At 42.5% G+C, this 25076-nt stretch overlaps 1 protein-coding gene across 1 annotated transcript in view; it reads right to left on the bottom strand.

The window, feature by feature from the left end:
* IGHMBP2 (immunoglobulin mu DNA binding protein 2) overlaps nucleotides 1–25054 on the bottom strand; it is a 66399-nt gene extending 41345 nt beyond the window's left edge. Inside the window, exons 1-8 of the mRNA XM_033156313.1 lie at nucleotides 24838–25054; nucleotides 22511–22680; nucleotides 17630–17822; nucleotides 17027–17124; nucleotides 12789–12952; nucleotides 11844–12044; nucleotides 5803–5950; nucleotides 3518–3692 (exon numbers count right to left, since the gene is read on the bottom strand). Of these exons, the coding sequence (XP_033012204.1) occupies nucleotides 3518–3692; nucleotides 5803–5950; nucleotides 11844–12044; nucleotides 12789–12952; nucleotides 17027–17124; nucleotides 17630–17822; nucleotides 22511–22680; nucleotides 24838–24923 (1235 nt within the window). The 5' untranslated portion in view covers nucleotides 24924–25054. The remainder of the gene's footprint in view (nucleotides 1–3517; nucleotides 3693–5802; nucleotides 5951–11843; nucleotides 12045–12788; nucleotides 12953–17026; nucleotides 17125–17629; nucleotides 17823–22510; nucleotides 22681–24837) is intronic.
* Nucleotides 25055–25076: the final 22 nt, after the last annotated feature.

The following is a 25076-nucleotide window of genomic DNA, read 5'->3' as shown; positions in this document are numbered from 1 at the left end:
TTTTGGGGGGTGGGGGGAGAATAGAAAAACTGGGTGAGGAGATGCAATGGAGTAGAATCCTGACAGCAGCACTCCACACTACTTTTTGTGGCAGTTTCCACATTGCATTTAAAAACTTTTCCTTTTCAAAGCCTGTGACTGTTGCTCCAGGGCAGGGGTAGCCAACATGGTGTCTTCCAGATGTTTCAGACTACAACCCCAGTCAACTTGGCCGGGGATGATAGGAATTATCGTTCAGAACACTATGCTGGCTACCCAATTCTCCAGAGACACAATTTTAAAAAATGATCCGTCTACTCCTGTGTTCTGTTCCCCACAGTCACCAGCCATATTTTTCCAGAAAACTCACAACCAGGATAGGTAAGTGATACCTCTTCCCTGTTGTTGCCCTTTCCCCGCTCCCAAAGCAACTTGGGAGGTTCACTAAACTAACAGCTATTGAAAGACTGGTCTCTCTGTTCCTCAATTAATTTGCCCAATTCTCCTTTAAAACCATCTGTGAGATTGGTCACTCCACATTTGTCACAGTGAATTCCATTAAGGTAATTATGCTTTACATGAAGAAGTACTTTTGTCTGGCGTGTTAATCAGCAAGTTCATTTTTAGCAAGCATACACATGTTGTAAGGTCCATGTCCATTTCTCATATGGAAACTCCATATCAACTCTAGGCTTGAGAGAAATAAATTCTAAGCAAACCCAATGGTAATGTCCGAGCGACTATACCTTGCACATGCAGTGCACACATGAGTACACACAAATTCCTGGGGTGCCAATTGCAAACTAGACTTTTTAGACATTGGTTGTGGCAGCTGCGCACACTGGAATTAACTCTTGAGTTTGTAATCCACAACAATTTGCACAAATGACATGTACTGCGGTTTCATAATTGCTACCACAGGGACTCCGGGTTTTTTCATTTCTGTCCAAATATTTTAAATAAACAGGATCTGTGACAATACCTCCACAGGAAGAAAAAAAAGGAAAAGAATGAAAAGATGGGGGGGGAGCTCCTTACTGCAGAACCCCCCATTCTGGAGAGCTGTTCTCCTCAGAACTGAGACAGGCCTTCCTTCTGGTCAGAGGCCATTGTGCAACTGTCACACACTGACAGCATACACATAGCAAATCCATTGATACTATGTCGCATTTCCTAGAAACACTGTGAACCAGGACTCAGAGGTGGAGGTGCTCCCTACAGACAGAAGACAGCAAAACCGCCTCTGCCTCTTCCAAATAAATAGTTGGCCCAGTTCAAGGAAAAGCACCCTGCAGGCCACAGAGAAGAACAGAGGCCTGACTCTGAGGCCAGGGATTTGACTCTTGACTCAAGGAACCAGAATCTGACATTCCATATCACACCAGATGTCCAATGATCTTCATTTCCCCTCCAAGTTCTCAGCAGAGAAGGAAGAGTGTGCATCTGGAGCACACAGTGTGTGGCTCCTAGCTGATGCTCTAAAATTCCTATGAGCATTCAGCTACAGGGCATGGCTTGGGTCCTCAACATGCCTGCCTGGTCATTTAGGTGCTCAACTTCTGTTTTACTCTCCCAGGTACTGCAGAACACACTTCCTTTCTGCTACCTTGATCTCCCTTCTTTTTGCCACTACAGAACTACTTTGCCACACCCAAACAACGTGAGTTGGTAGGGTACTTGTCAAAAAGTCAACATGACAAAACAGCCCCTGGAGGGAACCAACTGGATCAAATCAAAGCAATCTGGAGAAGTGGCTGGAGGAAGGTTTCAGGGGGAAAGAGCCCTGTTAGGATGAAGGCAACCATGCAACTGTCTTCGAAGGATTCAAGGTTCAACAAGGATGACAAGGTTCTCATAGAAGATGAAGCTCATTTCTTCAAAGGATTGCTTACATTCCCCCACTATCAGCACTGGTTCCTCCCTCATCCTGATACGTTTTTGTTTTGTTTCAGTCTACACCATTATTTCTTTGACATAATGTGAGTGTACATTCAGTCAAAAGGCCCCAACCATTCCTGGGTGTCAAAGTCCTGATCTCTCCATTCTACCGCTGAACATCTTCCCTATAATTCAATGGACTGCTCAAGTTCTGCTCAGGTGTTATGTTGATTTTGCAGTGAAATCATTACCAGTACATAAGGGGTAGGGAAAGGCTAAGAGGCTCCTCAAAATGATGCTCTGGAAGGAATGATCTTCACAGACATATGTCTCCAGTATTACATAGTTTCTAGAGAAAGATCATCTAGTCTATAACACAGCATCTTTCAACTTGTCAGAAAACATAGCATTTTTTTGTCTAGTCCAGGCCCTTCTAAGTGCACAAGAGAACCCTGGTTTCATTTGGGACAGCTGCTCACTACTATCAACAGATACAAAAAATATATATATGCTTTTAAACTACCATCACTGCAAAGGTTTTCTATACATACCAGGGTATCATAATTAATGCCTGTACCTGAAAGGTTGCATTATATTACAGATATGAGATCCATAAAATTCATGTGCATAAAAAACTGACTAAAGATTTACATAGTGAGAGCAGCACACACAACAATGCACAATTTATAGGCTTCTTGCATGCTAATTTCTTACTGGGAGTACAAAGTAAAAAGCAGAGGAGAAATACATTCATGTTAGTGGCTTAATGCCTCTCAGTGAGCAGGTCCATAAATAAGATGTAATTTTTTTTCTAGCACAGCAGTAATTCCTAACAGAAAAACTCGAGCAAACCCGGAACGCACACACACAGCCCTATATGAAAACTCAAAACCCAAACTTTTGATAATGAATATATGAAGAGGATCTCAAAAAAAAATGTAGTGATCTGTCAGTATCTTCCAGCTATAGTGCATAGAAACTAGCAGCTCACCATTTTGGTGATGGTGCCAGCTTATTCGGAATCCTGCCCAGTTCACTCTTTCTCAAAACAGGTTTTACGCAAGTTACTTCCCTAGGCCCTCCCTGCCTAAGCTTCTAATGCTCTTGGGTCATTCCTCTACACCCGTAATTTTCAAATTTTGAGGAGGGAGAAATTAATTAATTCAACAGTTAACACTCCTATGAGTCCAAAGCACTCATCCTCAGCAGGCAACCTTCTCTGAGATGTAGGAATTCTGCTAAATCTCTGTATTGGGTATTATCACGCTGCAGAATCACCCACCCACAGAGAAGGCTACCGGATACTTGTCTCCTTCTAATCAGAAAGCACAGCTCTCAATGAGGACAAATTATTATTATCCTTTCAGGTGTAACAGCAAAGTATGTCTATTATGACTGATAGGAAAAAAATCTACCTTTGTGATCCGAGTCCATGGTTCTAACCACTCCTGCTAAAAAATGTTTTTCTGCTGATCTAATGGTACCAATGTCCTTAAATAAGGACGGGGTAGGTTGGCCCAGCTATTAACAGCCCTACCTGCTGCACAGTTAAACACAGGTAATGATGTCCAAACTGAAACACTTCCCATCAACCCCCCGGTGAACGTTTCCCCCAACACTCCAAATAATTAATGGCCCAATTTTGGGAAATGTTCCTTACTTGTGAGAGATGATTGTGGGAGGCAGCTGCTTGTGATCTCCAGCCAGGACACACTTCCTGGCCTTCAGCAGAGGTATCCAGCAGCTTGCTTCAAACGCCTGGGCACATTCATCAATCACCACCAGATCAAAGTGGTTCTCAGGAAGTAGCTTCAGCGGACCATCAGAAGAGGCTCCTAATTAACAAGAGAAAATGTTAAAGTTATGCACCATAGCAAAAAGTGGAGGAAATATGTGTTGGCCTTGACATGCTGGATACCTGTGTCTTTTCAAAGTATCACAAGCCTTCACATTATGTAGTCCTCAGCAGTGTGCTGTGACAGGCAACAGAGGACCCATCTGACAATCCAATTTCCTGTTTACCAAAACACTTCTCCTAATGAACAAGCACACTTGGCTATTTCTGTGGAAAAGTTCATCCATCCCTACAGGTGAGGCAGAGGGAATGCTTGCCAGGTGCGTGCATGTCTGTGTGGGTGGGTGGGTGCAGTGGGAGAAGTTTTGGAAACAGTAGGTGGCTTTTAAAAGGAACAGGCTGATTCATCTCTGAAAGGAGGGATATTGTGCTCAAATATGTGTAAATGTTAGGACCTCTGACTGCAGGGAGCCCTGAGCCCAAATACGCCCCTTTGATAAGCTTGGCATGATCCCAACACCCTTGGCTACTGCCTCTGCCATGTAGGCAATGTGCCCTCTCCTTGGGCACAAAAAACCTGAGCAGTACACTTGCCAAGCCCTGAGTGTGACCCCATTCATCCTTGCCCTTAACTTTGTCTCAACTTTAGCTGACAACTCTTGCTCTTGAAGCAACAGCCTGCAAGGGAACACATTTGTAGTATTTTCTTTCCCTTCTTTCCCAGAGGAGGGCAACCAAAATGGTCAAAGGCCTGGAAACGATGCCTTATGAGGAACGACTTAGGGAGCTGGGTATGTTTAGCCTGGAGAAGAGAAGGTTAAGGGGTGATATGATAGCCATGTTCAAATATATAAAAGGATGTCATATAGAGGAGGGAGAAAGGTTGTTTTCTGCTGCTCCAGAGAAGCGGACGTGGGGCAATGGATTCAAACTACAAGAAAGAAGATTCCACCTAAATATTAGGAAGAACTTCCTGACAGTAAGAGCTGTTTGACAGTGGAATTTGCTGCCAAGGAGTGTGGTGGAGTCTCCTTCTTTGGAGGTCTTTAAGCGGAGGCTTGACAGCCATCTGTCAGGAATGCTTTGATGGTGTTTCCTGCTTGGCAGGGGGTTGGACTGGATGGCCCTTGTGGTCTCTTCCAACTCTATGATTCTATGATTCTTTCAAATAGTAAATTGGGGGGGGGGGGAAATTCCCGAAGTCCAATACACCCTAAGATGGCCAATATTAGGAGACCTAACTCACCCAAAGAGTAGATGACAATATAGATCTGTTCCTAGATTATGCCTCTTGGATCTCAGAAGGGATAATCCAATGACTAAACACTCCTGCATTTAAAAATGAACAAACCCACACACCTTCCTGGCACAACTAGACGTCAGGGAGGAAGATACTAGCCTACACTTCTTCCAGGTGTGCTAGGTTTGAATACACTCTAGTATTCTGCTTGTCTAGAACACTCAGTGGTGAGAGATTTAAAGTACTATTTCAGCCTTCCAATCAAAAGGGAAACATTATTTTAAACAACAAATTGATTTTAATATGGCACTTGCATTGTACTAATAAATAAACTTTGCACATGTTTATAACATTTAATATACAATCTTTTTCACTTGGGTTATTTGCAAGCTTCCCTGGTAAATATACCATGGGGATCGCCAACAGGAGCAATTTGTCTGGTCCCTGATCCAAGAAGCCACATTAAGTACATACTTTAAAACACAATTCACGGCTTTCTCAGGTCCAAATGCTTGATTAGTTATATAAATAATGCATGTTCCCTTCCCTCATTAGCAGGCATTAAGTAAAAGATTTCTGTAAAACATGAATGGCAGAGTTGTGTGTGTTGTACATATGCGCACAGCATTGATTAGTTATACAAACCATCCAAGTGCAAAGCAGAACTGCACAGAAGAAAAAGGCAAATCATCTAGCAAGACTGAATTCTTTATACTGCACATACCTTTACACATATTGGGCTGAGAATCAATTCAAAGATGCACTGGGAAATCTTTGGAGTCCGTGATAAAGCACAATAATGCAGTGGAGGGTAGAGCAGCCTAAATCTGTAGCTGCCAATAATCTGATTTAGCTATTCTTCATGGCAAAAAAACAACCCAAACAAACCAACCAGAAAAGTTCATCTAACCTGTGTTTGTCGCCAGAATAACATTAGCTTTTGTCAGTATTTCAGTCATAGCAGCTTCCTCTCGCTCTTTCAGTTCTTTTCTCAGTGTTTTAATCTCATTTAGAAAATGGCTCCTTTCTCCTTTGTCTTGGGCTTTTCTGGTTTTCACCTGTAGAAAGGGGAAGAAGAAGAGGAAATCAATTCCCCATACTACAATGTAGCTTATGGCCCAGTGTATCACTATACCCAACGTTTAGCAGCTAAGATAATAGTTAATGAAACAAAATATTCCCCATTAAAATGCAGCATACTGCAATTCAACATCATGCTGCTCTCTTTTCAGCCCTTCTGCCTATACTGACAAAATGCAAATCATCATGAGAAAGGGAAATATAGTTTGTTGATAGCATATTGGAGTGGTGAATTCAATATGGATTATTTAATGGGCGTACTGTTGATGAATGATGCTTTTTTCTGGTAGTAGCATCAATAATTCCCCTTCCCCTTCAAAACACAGCTTTTCATCTATGTGAGGATCCAGCTGGGATTCATTAATCCCTGAAAATATGCAGACAAGCCCTAGGGTTTATTTAATTGGTTAGTGATAACTACTATTCTAACACAAAAGTCTGAAACACCCCTTTGCTCCAAATTTTGCAAGCTGAGGGCATACTAATTAAAATACACTGCAACTTTCAGCACCTGCAACACTTTCTAATTGTGCATGTCTTTTAAAATAAAACATTACACACAATGTGACCAGTAGGTAGCATTATTTTGTTGTTACCCATGTGGTCATCCTAATGTGGTTTGTCACATCTAAGCAGCACATTGTACAATACAAGACTTCCCGACACCAATAAATCTCTCACAATAAATCTCGTGATTTAGCTCAAATGCATATTCAAAGTCACAGGTGTAAATTGGCAGCAAAGTAAGATGGAGGCAAAGTTTCTATATTTCTCCTCATCTTAGCTTTGTTTGGGATGCCTTCATCTCAAGGCAAACCCATTATGCTGTCTAGCTGGCACTGGATGAAAAGCTCAGTTCAAAGAGGGACACCTTTCTAACTCTAAGAGCAGGCACCAAGTGTATGAGGTGAAGCTAGGCAACCTACCTAAACTCCTGTTGATATTGATTACCATGAGGTAACCTCTACAGCATTTGTCTGGGAGACGAGGTATATAATTTTCAGGGTCGATGGGCACAATCAATTCATTTTCAGAGGCACATGAGAGACTTACCATTTATAAGAGAAGACAGCAATAGGTTCTCTTCTTTTCTTCAACAACACCACTTAAGTCTCAACTACCACCCACATCCTGGTGGCATTCCAATGTCTTGCAGAAATGGCCCAACAATGTCACAATGTAATGTCACCACTCCCCAAGGCAAGGCTGGGGCACGGGTTGCTGCTCCCCCCAGTGGCCAGTTGGGGAACCATCTTCTTTTCTTCCTGCCAGCAATGCCCCTGGGACAATGCTGCCATGATGTGGCAGTGCTCCCATTGGGCCACTCTGTGGGACATGGGAATGTCGCCGGGTTGCCAAATGAAGTTCTGCCACTGAAGCAAAGCCATTTTGGTTGAAAGAAAAGAAGGTGAAAACCCTCTGCCGACTATTCTTATACATGGCAAGTCCCCCTGTCCTCCTCTGAAAATTAATTGATTTTGCCCTCCCTTCCTGAACATTATTTGCTGAACATCCTATACCCCCTTTTGTGAGGACTGGATGGCCCTGTGAAAGTTGGGGGTGGTGGTACTAGTGGAACTCTCCTTCTGCTCATGGAGAAATTAGGCTCCAAACCAAGAAACCTTGTGCTCACCACCAGCCAGCCACCAGAGTTCTCCAGGGGCATGGTGTGAACTAATAATCAACTTCATGCTTAGTGCAGGAATGCACAACATGCGCTCTGCAGCCGAGTTATCCTTGGTGAAGGGATTGCTGTCAAAATGGACTGAATCTCATCTTTTATTAAACACAAAGTTTCTAGCCCTGGAAAGGATAAAGGGGGTAAATAAAACATAAAACATAAATATTTAGAAACAACTTCAATTTTTTGTAGTATTAAACTGCAAAAAATAATAATTATGGTCTTACAATTAAAATCATACACATACGAACTCAGAAGTTTCATTCAGCTTGCTCCCAGCTAAATTTGTATAGGATTGCAGTATTAATATCAGTTCTTGTTCAAAAGAGGCAACTATGGGTGCAGGATTTTTTAAACTACAAGATATACCAGACCAAGTATGTAAGAATATGAAATCTTCTGAATTAATACACATTGCCCCTTCCCCAATGGCTTTGTCTCAAGTCCTTACAAATAATCTTGTGACATAATAATAAAATTGCTAGCCTTTATTCCTATGATATTCCTGCCCTTCTGGGTCAGTGCAATAAAGTGGCTAAAATGTTGGGGTTGGGTATAGAAGGCCCAGATTCACTCTCCTGCCCAGCCACAAAGGTCACCGGGTGGTGTTAAATGAGTCTTTCAGCCTATGCTATTGCTAATGTGTCTCATTTGTTGCTTCCTTCAAAATGCTGTATCAAGCATGCCTAAAAAATCTTAAGGCACCAAACCCGGGGGTGGGGGGCATGTTTAGAAATCAAGAAACATCCCACATAATAGAAAGTCTTTCATATTCCTGTGCCAGGAGATGATCCAAAAAATAATAATAATCTTACCTATTCTGAATATTTTATTTTCTTGGGACACAACAAAATAAAATAAGAAATAATGAAATAAAGTAAGAAAGTAAAAAATGAAGCAACTGCAATATACAAACCTATAAAGTTGCTGAACCCTTTCCACGATTGCTGGCTGTGGAGACAGGCAAACTGGTACTTTCCATTGCAATTTGCTTTGGGAGGGCACTAATCTCTCAAAACAATTACACTCTCCTGGATTCCTCCCAAATAGGGAACAACTTCTGAGCCGTTTCATTGCTCCGGCAATTAAAGCTTATTATAAAGAGAAATCTGAAAATGCTGAAAGAGGAAAACTCTGTAGCTTTCACTAAAGGCGAACGTTTAGCTCCCAGCATATTATTACAGTACAAGTGGAAACTGCAACAAGATGTTGCAGTATATATTCACCTCCTAACAGGGGTGTTCTTGTCCAGCGTGCCTTCCTCCAGGATATCATAAGATGTTAGGGACTAAAAAAGCTAATTCATTCTACCCCTTTAGTTTTCTCTTCCAACTGACACAACATTCTGCAATGTCTGGTGTCCACTGAACATACTGGGCCCTCATTAGGATTTTGGTGGTTGCGGTAGTTTTTAAATTGTTCTCCTCCAAAACTTGGGATTCCCCCTCCCACAAGCATGCTGATACCTCCATATTGTCTCTCAATGCGTCCATTTTGGTTCCGTTCTGATCAGCATGAGACTTCATTATTAAGAAAGGCTGCTGACTATTATATCCTACCCTTCCCATAACAGGTGCTTAAGGTGATGTACAACCACCAGCACCACAATTATATCCTCACAACAGCTGTGTGAAATAGGCACAGTCGAGAGTGAATGGCTCAAGGTCACCAGTGACCTTCATGGATGCTGGGGTCTTCCTCCTCCTAGTATACCACTCGGGTTCTCAGTGCAGTGTGGAGTATTACACAAATAAATTCCAGTTAACAGTGGAGTTGCCTGTTATCCACCAGTTTAAATGGTTGGCCACTGTAGTTTAAGGGAAGATTGTACATCAGAACACCACTGCTCCAGAGAACACAATGGGTAGCTCTCATCTCTGAACACTCCAGAAAACATTTTCATCTCAGTTTGCCTGTTAGGTTTTTTTTTTTAGTTTTGATGATGCAAACATAATTCACAAATAGGCAGCTCTCCTACAGAGCAGTGGAGAAAGTGAAGGCAGCATTTATGTACCTAGACACTGATGGCCAAGAGGCTACTTTTTGTAACACCAACCTCCCCCCACACCCACCCAGTAAATAACCTTGCGGTATGTAGACCTCTAATCCTCCTGCGACCATGGAGTATTGGAGAACGTAGTGTAACCAGCAGCCTGCATTTGGTTTGGTAAGTCAAAACTGAGCATATGTTCCTTGCCTTATTTCTTGATACACAAAAGAAAAAGAGAGGGGGGAGATTTGACTTCACAGGATGGACTCTGTCTAGTTAGCATTCACCTGCATATGATTCAATTAATCTATACATCCAGTCAGTTTTTGTTTTTTTTGCTACCCATGGCAAACTTTTTTCTGGCAACCACCGCAGCACTTCTATCAATTCTGGCACCTCACCTCCTCCCCCCCCCCCCCAAATAAAAACAAGCACTGCATTCATTTCATCCCCTTCATCTCTCTGCAACGCCAACACCACACATGAAATCCCCCCACCCAACCAAACTCTGTTCTAGATTGCCACTGTCGGATCTGTAAATATATCTTTAAAGGATAATAGTGACAGAGGAACGTGTAGAGCAAACAGCACCTCAGGCCTGGGACCCTCCATCCCAATACTCTGAGTGGCTCTCCAGCAAAGTCAGCTGCTAACCAGGGATTGGATGGAAAGAGATCTAGAAGGTATCACTAAGAAAACTTATTTACAGTCAAATGAAAGCCAGATTAGCCAGTGAGCAGCAAAGTGTACATAAATCTGGGTGACCTGGGTTAAGCTTCCAGTTCCAATGCTTGCCTGGGGCAAGTCACTATCTCTCAGCCTCAGCTTGTCGTCCATAATACAAGGAACAGCCACCTACCTATGTGTACGTGTTGTGACAATTTGCACAATAAAGGTTATAAAGCGCTGTATAAATAAATGAGAATACTAATTATAACTAGTAAAAATGCTTTTGAGGGTGCTAAAGAAGCAAAGGTATTAAGGAGCAAGCAAGACAAATAAAGATCATTACTACATCATTTCCCAGAGACTGAAGGGGCTTAAAAGTGGACAGTGTGTGCCAAGTCCTGAAACGCATTTCAGGTATGCCTCTGTGTGACAGTGGACAAATTCCCAGCATAGTGCATTTAATTTAATTATGAAGCCATTTTGTAAAATGTCACTGGGAAATAAATGCAATAATTTGTAATAATAAATAATAACCCAATTAAATTAGTGCCACATTTTAAATTAAGTTTAAAGCAGGAAATTAAATAAAGAGGATGACAGAGAACTCTAAAACTATGCTGCGACGGGCAGGGTGGAACATGTAACAAATTGAGCTACCAAGACTTTTAATGAATTTTCTTCCAATACTTTAAAGTGTAATGCTATGGGTGCATTGCATTCTCTACTTGGGTGGTGGTTAGGGGGAAAAAATATGGAGAATTCAGAAATCACTACCCCATTCAGCCCCAATGAGCTTCAGTGGGGGGGGGGTCATGAAAGCAGATGTCATTTGTTCTGTTCATCCAATGACTCAGCCTTGACCTAAAAGCAAACGCCAGAGCTAAAAGGGGCCAGTGCTAACACTTACTAAGCTCCAGTAAGGAAGAGGTTATGCTTTTTAATTTCTCCTTAAGTATTTCGCTGTTCTACTGAGTCCAGCAGTCATATATACTACCAGTTTTCATGACACACTTGTCATGAAAAACTGAGATAGGTCTGATTATACACAGCTACTTCACAGATCACATTTTTTTGAAGACATAGACCTAAGACATAGACTCATCTTCTGAATCAGTGCCTGGATGAGATAACAGGCCGAATGAGTGCCAACAAATGTGCATTCTCCTAAGTTTGGAGAGTGGGCCTTGGTTAAATCTGCTTTGGTGTTTCAGGGCTGTGTATTATGCTATTATTCCCGTTTATAGATTTTACAAATAAAATTAGCAGATAAATAAATAAGCCTGATTTTGACCCTCCAATTTTACACTGCCTACACACGTGCCAGAATTGCCATCCACGACAATGAGGGCTAGGTGCTTGCTTCTTTGAAAAACAAAGAGCAATCCCATGATTCTGAATATTTCATACATCAGACTGTATTGCACTTATACCTTCTCAGAGTTTAAAGCATTCTGCACATATCAGAAACATATTCTGAAGAATACTTATCGATTAAAAAAGAAGACTGTGGAAAATGGAATGCAAAACTCACAAATGCTTTATCAATATCTTTCCTGATATCTGCTACAATCCGGGCATTATCCCCACGTGCCAAGACTGCATCAAGTGAATGGCACTGTATGGACTCCAAGAGACGAGCTGGGTGACCAAGGCGCAGGATCCGCTCTTTACAGCTAGCGAGTCTTTCTACCAAGTTGTCAACTGCAATGTTAGATGGAGCACAGCACAAGACCTAGGAGAGGAGCACATTTTTAAAAACATTAATTTGTTTGACTAAAATGGCCAAAAAAGATATGCAAAAAATGAGATTAGGAGAGGGAAAGGAGATCCTTTTATAAGTGTCAGGGGAAGAGCCACATTTAAAAATAATGATGATGATGATGATGTTTCTCATTATTCCAGAGTCAAACCCAGGCCTCAGGATCTGACATGTAATTTTACTACCGTCTTATGATCTCTCCCAGTTTTGCTTTAGGAAAAAATAATACAAGCTCAGTAGGGAGGATGGAGAACTTCAAATTAATGGTTAAAGGTGCTTCAGTAGTATGGACAAATGGGTTCAAACAGCAGCTCTACCCCAGCCAACACCATCTATTGTAATCTTGGAGGAGTCTTGCAACCTATCTCGAGTCACTCCCCAACCTATAACTAGGACACAAGAGGGCCACACTGTCGTGGGGACAAATACAACGAAGATGTAAAAATTCTTATATACTCTGCTAATAAAGTGATGCTCCTTCTTCCTATCAACCCAGTTCCCATAGCCTTCAAAGGGACACAGAAACATGTTGTAAAACGCAGAATGGCTGGGCTGAAGTAATGGAAATGGTGAGACTCAGCTATGTTCCCCACCCTTTGGGGACATCAAACCCCTGGAGAGCTGCTGCCAGATCATACAAAACTGTCCAGGATTAGGCAGTCATCACTATGTTCTGCCATCAAGCAGCTCCCTTAGAATCCATACCCACTCACTCACTTTCAAGCCTTGCTGAACAGCTTGGAGTATTATCTCCACCACCGTAGTCGTTTTGCCTGTTCCAGGTGGTCCATGGATGATGGCAAGCTCTTTCTGTGCCAGCGAGAAGCAAACAGCCTCCTTCTGAGAGGCATCCAGTGATTCATTGTAGTACTTCAACAGCTCTGCAGAAGCAGCAGGAGGAGCATTTGTTCAGATCTCAGTCCCGCAAAGAACATTTGCACAAGAAAGCAACCGCAACAATGCAAATAAGAGGCTGCTCCTGGAAGCAGATTTGATAGCAAGAATAACCTTTGCAATAAAGGAAACATTCTGGTTAATACTCAGAGGAGTCAGGATCCCTAGTGTGAGCCCATACTGAGTCCTGGCTTCCTTTAAGACAGACTATGTTTAGCTGCAAATATTCCCAGTCTTCAAACTCTATTTCAGAGACATTCTGCATCATTATCTAAATCTGTGTTGGAATAGAAAGTCAGTGTGTTGTGCCAGGATGTATTTTAAAGAGGCAGTACATTTACAATAATCCCACCATCATAATCTCACTAATAAGTTCTTGGTTTTTTGCTGTTGTTGAAAAAAACCACCTTCCTTGCTAGAAGGCCAAACACCAGCACTGCTTAAGTAGGTATGACAGGGCTTCTTAGAATGATTAATAGCATTAATAGTATCCTACAAAAGTGGGGAGCAAGAAAGAGCAATATGCGCCATGGCAATGACTGCAAAGGAGCTTGTAGGTGCAAGAGCCATGTTCAAATTCCTGCTTAGACAGAAACCCTTTTTCCATGGCCTAAAGCAAGTCATACAATCTATCAGCCTCATCTAGAAAACAGGGTTACTAAATAATATCCTATCCAGCCGTGCAAAGATAAATGAGATCAAGATTTCAAAAGTAGAGGTACATTTGTCTTGAACACAGTGAGAACACTTTCAGAGCAGACTTGAGACACAAAAAATGTTTTCAACAGCAAATGGTACTGGAGTTCATATAATATCTAAACTTTACCCTTTCAACAGCAAAAGATAAAAGAGGATGGCTTTGGCCTCTATCCTGCTGCTTGTTTGATGTCAGAGTGTTACAGTAATCAGCAGAAGAACATTTGGTCTCCAAGGTCCAGAGGAAATCAAGTAAAATATAAAGGAGGGTGTTTTGGCTTTTCTTTTTTACGAAAGAGGAACAGTTGGCAAGTAGGAGTTCTCGTTGTTAGTTTGGCAAATGCTACATGGAACAGGCGTTTGTAATTTCAGGCTGGCAAAAGACACAGAACTGACAATTTAATCCCTCTGTATCTGCAAGGAGCTGGCACATCAGAAGGGGCAGTGAGCGTCACCTCTGCTAAACCAGGTTGCCAAGAGGTTTCTCATTCTAAACAGCAGGAAAGGGAAGTACCCCAATTCATTCAATTTTTAGCATTTCCACCTGGATGACCCACCAGGATGCACCTTTCAGTTTTACAGAAGGCACAATGACCTTTCAAAGACTTCTTAAAGTCCCATTTCTTCTAGCCTTCTTTTGATTTGTTTTACAGTTTTATTAGTAACTGTAACTGTAACTGCTTTATTTGTTTTACAATTGGAAGCACTTTTAAAGGAAATGGGTTTTGTTTTTTTTACATTCCATGTGAATTCACTGGTTTCAGGTTACTGAACTCTGGAAAACATCCCACAACAGTAAGGCTGAATCTTTTATTATAATGTTGCCCTGACCCTGTACGAATTGCCCAGTCCCCATCCAGCATTCTGAACCGCAGAACAACCAGCCAGCTGCCTCTGACAGCTCACAACCCATTGCATGTTGTTACATCTAGCATTCAGTGTTATACAACCCGCTAAGATTGTCTACAGCAGCTGCCAGGTACTCTGACTAACCACAGCTGCTGCTACCTTAGAATGAACTAGTTAGATCACTGGCACCTCAGGTGGTGGTACAGTGAGATGTCTCCTTCTGGGTCTGCAGCAATGCCACTGCTGCACCTAGGGGGGGGGGAAATGCCTCACTTAGTGGGTAGTGGTGGCTGGCCATGCTCCTGTATGCTGGTGACTTGAGGCTGACTGGCTGGTCACAGCAGCAGGAAGCAATGGGGATTCCTCACTGCAGCACACGGTGGACAACTAGGCATAAGGCAGTATGCTGAATAATGTTGCAAAATTAAAGGAAGTACACATACAGTGTGTGCACACTATATGTACGTAAGCATTCTGGGAAACCCACTAAGCAGCAGCTCAGAAAAATGGGCAGGTGCCATGACTCAAGACCAGCCAGGCCTGACCAAAGGGAAAGCCACTTTGAAGCAGCACAGCAATGCAGACCTAACAAGCTTCTCACATCCCCCTTAGCAGCACCAGAATGTTCACACAGCTGCACAAAGACATCCTTCATACAGATTCCTTAAAAAAAATGGAATAAGTACATTTCAAGAGAAGATAAGAAGAAAAGTAAGAGCAGTTACAGGATGGTTTAAGCATATGCTGCTTATAGGAGAATGCTGACCTCTGGTGGTTACCAGCTATCATTATTCCTTTTTCAAAAAGCCTTTTACGTGGAGTTCTTTCTCAGCCTGCAACTGCATTGAAATGGTTTAAGATGCTTTTTATTGTTTTGTTGTCTGACACCCTGGGCTCCTTTGGAGGAGGATATACATTTAATTAATTAATACAGTGTGAAGATAGCTTTTTATGGGGAGGAGAATGCAAATGTGTGCTACCACCTGCTTTGGAAATGGGATAGTTGAGCTCTATGATATGATTCTTCCAAGCATGCAGATTGGCCCTGACACACTGACTAATCTTCTGGCAAACATCTGCATCAGAAAGTATGTGACACCTTTCTCCAATAGTTGAATTAGATAAGCAGTCGTGTACTGCATTGTTCACTAGAAACAGGATATTATAGGACTGCGACCTTTTCGGCCCACATATTATTCTTGAGAACAACTAGACTGTTCAGTTCACACAATAAGTAAAAGTACCTGTAACATGCAGCTGAAACTTAATACCTGTTATATTGTGTAAGCCATGGTGTTTTTTGTGGCACCAGAACTTGTGTCTGCTAGCCCAGGTGACTCCTGGGTGACAGAGAACAGGGATAAGGAACTGAAACTGGAAGGTTTAAGACTAGCTGGTGGGGGACACTACTGTGGATACTGGTACGGTGCCCATTAAAATGAATGGAGGCTGCAGAGCATGAATGCTGGTGGGTTGCATCTCATGATGGGATCTTGCAACCATTCTCACAAATCGCCATTGTCTGTCTGTCCTCTATTAATTTCTGGCCCCACCACATTCTAAAGATGCCCTTTTGAAAAACATCTAATGCCCCTGTTGAGTTTGTGGGTCCAATATGGACTCCTCAAAACTCCAAGGGTAAACTATAATTCAGAACTCCGGGGAATAATGTTTGGTAGCCTTGCTCACCAACAGAAATTGTGCATCAACCAAATGCAGTTGGTACCCCCACAGCCTTCAGACTAAAGGAGGTTGATAGCTGTGGGTGCTCCTAGCACTGTTCCTGCTTTCACCAACACTTTACATTAAGGAATCATAGCTGTGTAACCTCCCAGCTTTAATCAGTAAGGGTTAAACTGGAAACAAAGCATAAGGGGAAACCACACATATGACAGCCACACAAGCATTCCCTATTGAATATTGGTTAACAGGAATCACTGCGCAATTCTTCTGTTGCTGCTGAACAACCACACAAGCATGTTTCTCTACTTTCAAGTGTAATACTTACCAGCCTAGCCAACAAGAACTGAGCCCCTGCCACTGCACCTTAATCTAAAATGGTGACAACAACCTGCCCCACCCCCCACCTCATGAGTAACCTCAGTGGTGCTGCCTCATACCGGGAAAGACATGTGGAACAACAGTGGCCTCTCCGCTTGGTGTCTGGCTCCGTTGACTGCTGAGGACATCAGGATTCTAAATCTATGAAGACACTCCACAACAATATTTTGTACTGATGCAAGCTCCTTGCACAACAAATGTTTATGCTACTGTGATGCACGTGTAAGAGAGTGCCAGAGAGCAGTGGTGCCAGAATCACTTAGCACAGCATCAGATGTTCCAGTGATACTGTTCCTCAACTGGCACAATAGATTGGTGAGGCAGTACTCTCAGGGCTTGCTAACAAAATATATTTGTACATCATAGTTGGAACAGTATGTGCTACAATGACTTCTCCAGTGTCCAGAATTTTTCAGCATGGTATCCACATTCTATAGAGAAGGAAAAATTCTTACTTATATTGTTGGCATCACTAGGTTCAGAAGAACCGAAGAGGACGTCGATAAGACCAGATGCAGGCCCGGAGCGATACTGACTAAGTGTATTTAAGGCCCTGCCACAGAAAATAATACAAAGGGAGTGAATCTTAAAAACAATTCCTTTAAAACTCAGACAATATTGTCAAACAAGAACAAACTTCTGCTGTAAACTTCAAGAGCTGGGTGTTGTTCATCTTTGCAGTCTGTCGATTGAAGAGGGGCTTTTTTGGTGGGGGAGGGGAGATAAAGCTGAACATCGTCTCTCCCTTGCATTGTAGTAGGTTGGACTAGATGACCCTCTTCTGTTCCAACTCTATAATTCTATGAACCCATAGTACTAAACTGGGTAAGGAAGCCCACTACTTTGCTTATAAGTAGTGAGTACCTACATCACCAAATCTGGCATTTGGAGCCCTTGTACAAAGTTTGTTGTCCTGTGATAATATGGAAAAGGAAGTGGGTGGGAGAACAACATACTTTCTCCCCATTATTTTTTACAACTTTTGAAAAGAAAGGCAAGCTTACTATCCATTTCAGGTACACAATAAAACAAGACCTTTCCTATATTAGTAGCTTTACCTTTTAAGCCTCTTGTATGTGACATCATTGGTAAGTTTCAGCAGACGATAGGAGTTCCCCTGGTCCAAGCTCACAAGGTTACTTTGAGGCTCATCAATTGCAATCGTGATTGATTTGGGGGCTATACGGGTGACAAGTCCTGTGGAGAGCTGATCACCCTGACCTGCTGTTTCATAAAGTCCAACAATGTCACCTGCAGATGAAACAGAGAAGAACATTCAGGATACAGAATAGCAGGCAACATGGCTCTATACCAGGTTTGGTTATTTGCCCATCAAACCCAGCATTGTCTACTGTGACTTGCAGTAGCTCTTTCCTAGCAGTCTCTGGGACACAGCTTTATTTAACCTGGGGGGGTTAAACCTGGGGCATAAGCAGTATTCCACTCAGCGATGGCTATATAGAGCTCCCTACTAATAAGCATTCCAGTCCTCAGGAATGACTGCAGGAGCCCTCTGCAATCCACCCATCCAGCTCCACACAACTGGCTGACTGCACCCCCAGGATCTTTTTCCACCTCCCACATGTCCACCAAGATCCTGACTAATCAGCTGTGAAGCTTCACCTTGAAGCCAGAGTAGAAAAAGCACAGAACTTGGCACCAAGTTGAAAATTCAACACCCAGCTATTTCATTTCAGCAGGTTCATCCCACATTGGCTGGTTGTTGCATGTAATATGGACTGGATGGGAAAAACACAGACTAGGAGGAATCCTATTACAAATCCACCAACAGTACCCACTTTTTTAAGGTACCAACTTTGTTCACTTCTGTTTTAATAACACAGGAAATGACTGTTCCAATATATTCTTAAAAGATAAGTAGCCATATTGTATTAATAAGCAGAGGTTGTGCAATCCGATATGCTCAGTATGAAGACAGGCATTGTAGTTGACCTGGCAGCAACATCAGTGAGAAGATTGGGTCTTTAGTTGAAACTAGGTTTGCCATCAGACTTGTGTACATCTCAAGAAAGCCAGGATCTTTGAGGGCTTTGATCCAGTTCTCCTCTTGGGCCACACAGAATTTAGATCAACATACCAGGATGCCCTTAGTTAATAATAAGTCTCCAGAATCACACAGTATATATAGAGCCCCCAGGACAGACATTATCAGTTTTAAAACACACTCACAGATTTTTATTTCTAAAATATAGCAAGTGTTAGCCATGCAAGCACCATTTAGTTCCAAAAACCAATCAACAAACCCCTATTGATTGTATCCAGCAATGAGAATACATTCTGCTTCAGTAAGTAATTCAAGTACCAATGAAACTCATTTTATACCAGTGAATTAAATAAAGATTGTTATGCATCTTAAATTGTTATAGGAATTGCCAGTTTAAATTGCCACAATAAAATCAATCCACTGTGTTTATACCTGAGGAGCGGGGCGGAAAGTCACCTTCTCTTAGGTTCACATCACTCAGTTACAACTACAGGAAACCACATTTTCATTTCCATCTGTCTTTTTTCACTCTCCTGTCTGCCTCCCTCATCTTTCTGAAATATTTATTCATTAAGAGAGAAACGCAGCTCTGCATAATTGAAAATGATCAGTCACTAGCAATTGTGAACCCAACGGACAATTTCTGTAGCCCATGCTGGCATTTCAGAAATAAAGTGTTCTTTCAGAAACAATGCAGAGGGAGATTATGTGCTTCTCAAAGTCGGGGGGGGGGGCTTTCCAAAGTTCATGTTTGTCTAACTCCATGCAATCCACTTCCAAATAGTCTTTTGTTTTAAAATAACCAAGGATGCAATGCATGCTGCTCCCCGATTACCATTATCTTGCACAGCTGAGGAGTTAATTCTGGTATACAATTATTTGTTTGATTGCCTATGGCAAGAAAGAATTGGCCCCAGGTGAGTCTCCAATCTCCCTCCTAGCCTTAAAGAACTAACCCCTTCCCTCCTCCTCAAAAGAAACAGCCCCAAAGGATTCCCTTGGGATGCTGTTCAACACAGGTTCAGATTTGAAACATGTGCCTAGTATGTCTGGGCTATCTGTCTCTCTCCTTCGAAGGTTGGGGTGAAAGAGAGAAAAAGAATGCTCCCAATGTGCTGCGGCGTTATATTTGACTCTTCCCTCACCTGTACATATTGGAATGGAGGCTTGGAGCCACCAGAACACAAGTTTGTGTCAAACAGCCTAAACAAGGATGCATTTGGTAAGATGAATGAAGAGCTGTCTTCCTTTCCAGCCTTGGATTTACAGTGTGGGGGGAAAGTATTTGATCCCCTGCTAAATTTCCCCTGACGAAGAAATGACCAGTCCATTATTTTAATGGTAGGTTTATTGTAGCTGTGAGAGACAGAATAACAACAGGAAAACCCCCAGAAACCCAGAAGACAAAAGTCAGAAATTGATGTGCATTATAATGAGTGAAATAAGTATTTGATCCCCTATCAACCAGCCAGATGTCAGGCTACCTGGTATCTTCACTCTACGTAACGAGCTGAGATTAGAAGCACCTGCTGTAAGGGAGAGGTCTTTCCTGTAATCCCAGCTCGTTACAGTACCTGTACAAAAGACACCTGTCGACAGAAGAAATCAATCCAGCAGATTCCAAAGTAGCCACCATGACCAAGACCAAAGAGCTGTCCAAGGATGTCAGGGACAAGACTAGTGAGAAGCACCTTGGTGAGAAGGTGACAACAGTTGGTGCAATCATTCGCAAATGGAAGAAACACAAAATAACTGTCAGCCTCCCTCAGTCTGGGGCTTCACGCAAGATCTCATCTTGTGGAGTTGCAATGATCAAGAAAACAGTGATGAAGCAGCCCAGAACTACACGGGGGGAACTAATCAATGATCTCAGGGCAGCTGGGACAATAGTCACCATGAAAACAGTTGGTAACACACAACGCCGTGAAGGGCTGAGATCTTGAAGAGCCCACAAGGTCCCCTTGCTCAAGACAGCACATGTACAGGCCCGTCTGCAGTTTGCCAATGCACATCTGAATGACCCTAGAAGAGAACTGGTGAAAGTGTTGCGGTCAGATGAGACCAAAATTGAGTTCTTTGACATCAACGCAACTCGCTGTGTTTGGAGGAGGGAATGCTGCCCACCACCCCAAGAACACCATCCCCACCGTCAAACCTGGAGGGGGACATATTATGCTTTGGGGGTGTTTTTCTGCTAAGGGGACAGGACACCTTCACCGCATTGAAGGAACGATGTACGGGATCATGTATTGTCAAATCTTGGGTGAGCACTTCCTTCCCTCAGCCAGGGCATTGAAAATGGGTTGAAGATGCGTATTCCAGCATGACAATGACCCAAAACACACAGTCAAGGCCACAAAGGAGTGGCTCAAGAAGAAGCACATTAAGGTCCTGGAGTGGCCTAGCCAGACTCCAGACCTTAATCCCATCAAAAATCTGTGGAGAGAGCTGAAGGTTCGAGTAGCTATACATCAGCCTCGAAATCTTACTAACTTGGAGAGGATCTGCAAAGAGGAGTGGGACAAAATACCTCCTGAGATGTGAGCAAACCTGGTGGCCACCTACAAGAAACGCCTGACCTCTGTAATTGCCAACAAGGGTTTTGCCACTAAGTACTAAGTCATCTTTTGCAAAGGGATCAAATACTTATTTCACTCACTGTAATGCACACCAGTCTCTGATTTTTGTCTTCTGGGTTTCTGGGGGTTTTCCTGTTGTTATTCTGTCTCTCACAGCTACAATAAACCTACCATTTAAGTATCTGAAGAAGTGTGCATGCACACGAAAGCTCATACCAATAATAAACTTAGTTGGTCTCTAAGGTGCTACTGGAAGGATTTTTTTATTTTGTTCCTACCATTAAAATTATGGACTGATCATTTCTTCGTCAGAGGGCAAACGGGCAAATATAGCAGGGGATCAAATACTTCCCCCCCCCCTCACTGTAGGTGATCTAAGAATGCAAAGCAGCAAGCCATACCCAGTCCTGTTTAATACAGAAAAAAGAGGGTGCAGGCAAGGAAGAGCCACCATTACTGCAGCAAAGTGCAGAAACAACCACCTCAGAGGTGACTCCCCACTGCTTCCCTGTCATCTTAGTTTCAAGGGGAGAAGAGCAACACAGTGGGAGGAGGAAAGAGCTAATGAAGTGCATAGGAATGAGAAAATAAGGTGAATAGAGCAGGGGTAGTGGGTATGTATGTCTACTTAGAGCAAGTTCCACATAATTCAATGCCACTACTCCTAGGTAAGTGGGAACAGGACTGCTGCCTAAATTAATTGCAAACATCAGATAACTTCAGGTACGAGCCTCTGCTGAACCATTTTGCTTAATTGTACACTAGTGGTGTAATGACTTAGATGACTCTCAATAAAACAAAAGTAGCTGGGTTACCAGGTCGGGGTATCAAGAATTGATTTTTGAAACTGTGATCTATGAGGCACTCTGGTGAACAACAAAGATGTTAATGGTCCTATTAACAGTCTACATTCTATTAATATACTACTACAACTTTGCAGTTTGCCTTGGAAAGCCAATGTAAACTTTTTTTAGTTCCCATACCAAAAAGACAGATTTAAAAGGCACCTATGAGGTTTCATTTTAGGAAGCTTTTTGTTTTTGAAGATAATTTGTAGAAAGATTTTAGAGCCTGGTTTTCCTTTTTTAAAAAACAAATGCCCTCCAGCACTAGGTTTCAGCAGTCTTGAGCTGAATGCTAACTACCTGAAATGATCAAGTAAATTTGACCTAATATTAGTAGGTTTCTCAATATGGGCTAAAGTTAAAACAAGATCAGAAAACAATCTACCTCACAGTTTAATTTTCATAAGTAAGGATGGTTCTCCTGCTGGAACAGTCAGAGCTTGTGATGTCATGCACTGAGGCTTAGCTTTTCTGTTTGCTTTCTATTCAAGTCAACAATGGAGTACTCACCAGGACCAAAATTATTGGAGGGCAGCTCAGACTCTGAGCTATGCTTTCTAGGTTGTAAAGTTACAAGCAGACGGCCATACAGCCCCGTTCTTTGACTGGCTACTTCGAGTTTCAGCAAGCAGACACCTTTACGCTGCAGCTCTTTGAGGGAGAAACTTTCCTTCCATGCCCTGGAAAAACACATAAAATTGTTATAGATTCAGAAGTTTGAGAATGGTATGAATTAAGATCTGGTCCTCTTCCACTCCCCCCTCTGCCCATGAAGAATGTGAAGGGAAATGCTGGTAGACAACAAAGAAACATCCCCTAGATTGAGTGGCCATGTGTCCTATTTTCAGAGGTCCGTCCTCTATGTGAAGGGCTGTCACAGGACAGTCCTTTATTGGAAAGTGTCCCCTCTACTTGAAGGGCTGTCCAGTCCAAGTCCACTTTAAATATACAGAACTGTAAGAAAGAAAAGCAGGGTCTTGCAGTAGCCCATCAACCATTAGCACCAGGACAACAGACTGAGCAACTACCAGACTTTTAGGGGACATCTGAAAGCAGCCCTGTTTAGGGAAGCTTTTAATGTTTAATAATTATTGTATTTTAACATTCTGTTGGAAGCCGCCAGAGTGGCTGGGGAAACCCAGCCAGATGGGCAGGGTATAAATAAATTATTATTATTATTATTATTAGCAAGTCCACAGTTCACTACCTTCCCTACTATTGTTTTATGAGCTGTAGTATATCTATTTAGATTACATAATTGATTTCTAAATTTGCAACTATACATATATAATAGTGTATGCAAAGCTTATTCAAGTCTCTTTCCTTTTTTTTGCAGCACAATTCTTCTCTTTAGGCACCCTTCCAAAGCAGGATAATAATACAATACTATGAGACAATGTTGGTGTGCATTCATGTCTGCTGGGGCATTGAGATTACAGATTAATGCTTTCACCTGTACCTGGAGGAGCCTAGTACCACCACTTTCTAAGCTACCTCAGGTTGATGTGTGTCTACACAAGGGCCTTACTGTGTATTCAGGGGTGTGGAAAGTGTCAAGACTACGCAGACCCCCCCCCCCTTGTCACAAAGTGTCCATGTATGCTAGGCCTGGGCAAATTAAGATTCTTGCTTGGGTAGTTTTACAGCAATCTAAACAGTTTGGGAAAGGAAGGTGGATTGTAGCCTGGGTACATCTCTCCACCCACCTTTTTTTCTTTTAGTTTAGCCTCAATACAAGGAAACGGACCACTTGGTAATTCGCATAATATCAATTAACATTTGCAAAGGATAAAAAGACTCTGCAGGTAAAAGAGGTTCCAAATTTAAGGAACACAGAAGTTACAAGCTGTAAAATGATTAACAGTTTCTATGCACATGTAGAATAAAAGAATGACTCCAGAAATAACGGATACCACATTTACATTTATCCAGAAGTAATTTACTGAACAACCTTGCACTAACTCATCTGCCATCATATGCATTAAAATTTTCAAACTATGGGTCACTGCTAGCCAAACAGCATAGCCATTACTTTCTACCTCATGAAGAAATGCTACTGTACAGTGGTACCTCGGGTTAAGTACTTAATTCGCTCCGGAGGTCCGCTCTTAACCTGAAGCGTACTTAACCTGAAGCACCACTTTAGCTAATGGGACCTCCTGCTGCCACTGCGCCACCAGAGCACGATTTCTGTTCTTAAGCGGAGTTCTTAACCTGAAGTGTACTTAACCCAAGGTACCACTGTATTTGGCTCTGTGCTTTACCGCTGCCCCCCCTAAAGTCCTGGACACCCATCACCAAGCAATCCTACCCATGTTTATTCAGAAGCAAATCCTAAATTGGTCAGTGTGCGAGAACTTATTCGAAATGCGTAAGTGCAGGACTACAACCTTTGCAGTTGTGCTTAGTTAGGGTCTCTGAATTTGTGCAGAGATAGGTAAACAAAACTGCATCTTGTGTCTCTGGAGAGATTAACTCAGAAGTGCCAAAGGGAAGCTGACTGCATGGCGGGAAAAGCTTTGGAAGGATTGTGTGCAGAAAGGCCCCACGGGCAGCGCAATTCCCTATGAACATATTTCCTCAGAATAAAGTTCCACAATAAAGTTCAGCGGGGTTTGCTCCTTAGCAAGTCTCTTCGGGATTTGTTGTAAATCAATATATAGTATGTCAAACCATACAGAAGTAACTGGGAAACTTTTTTAGATATAAGTTTCAAATCCCGTACTTCGCTTTAAATAGTTTTATTTCCCCTTCGGGAATATAAGTCACACTGCTTCGTTTGTGAGGGGGGCTTAGGAACCCTACGAAAGCAAGTGTCCACTAGCCGCCGGCGATACCTGGCTTCTGAAATCTCGGCCTCCCTTTCCTCCTTTAGCATCTCCAGCTGCCGAGACACAAAATCCTGAACCACCGCCGTCGCCATCGCGGAAACTTCCGTGGGAGTGGGGGGTGGGAAGGTTTCACGACGAAGGATTCCGCGCGGGTATAAGCAACGGACGCCACGATGAGGCAAGAACTGCTCCCTGGATTTCTGTTTCCCGACGGCCCCGCTGCGTCGCTGCTCCTGTCCCCCGTC

This window comes from Lacerta agilis, chromosome 1 (genome assembly GCF_009819535.1).
Source record: "Lacerta agilis isolate rLacAgi1 chromosome 1, rLacAgi1.pri, whole genome shotgun sequence".
NCBI classification, from domain to species: domain Eukaryota; kingdom Metazoa; phylum Chordata; class Lepidosauria; order Squamata; family Lacertidae; genus Lacerta; species Lacerta agilis.
This window is presented reverse-complemented; position numbering and strand designations above follow the sequence as displayed.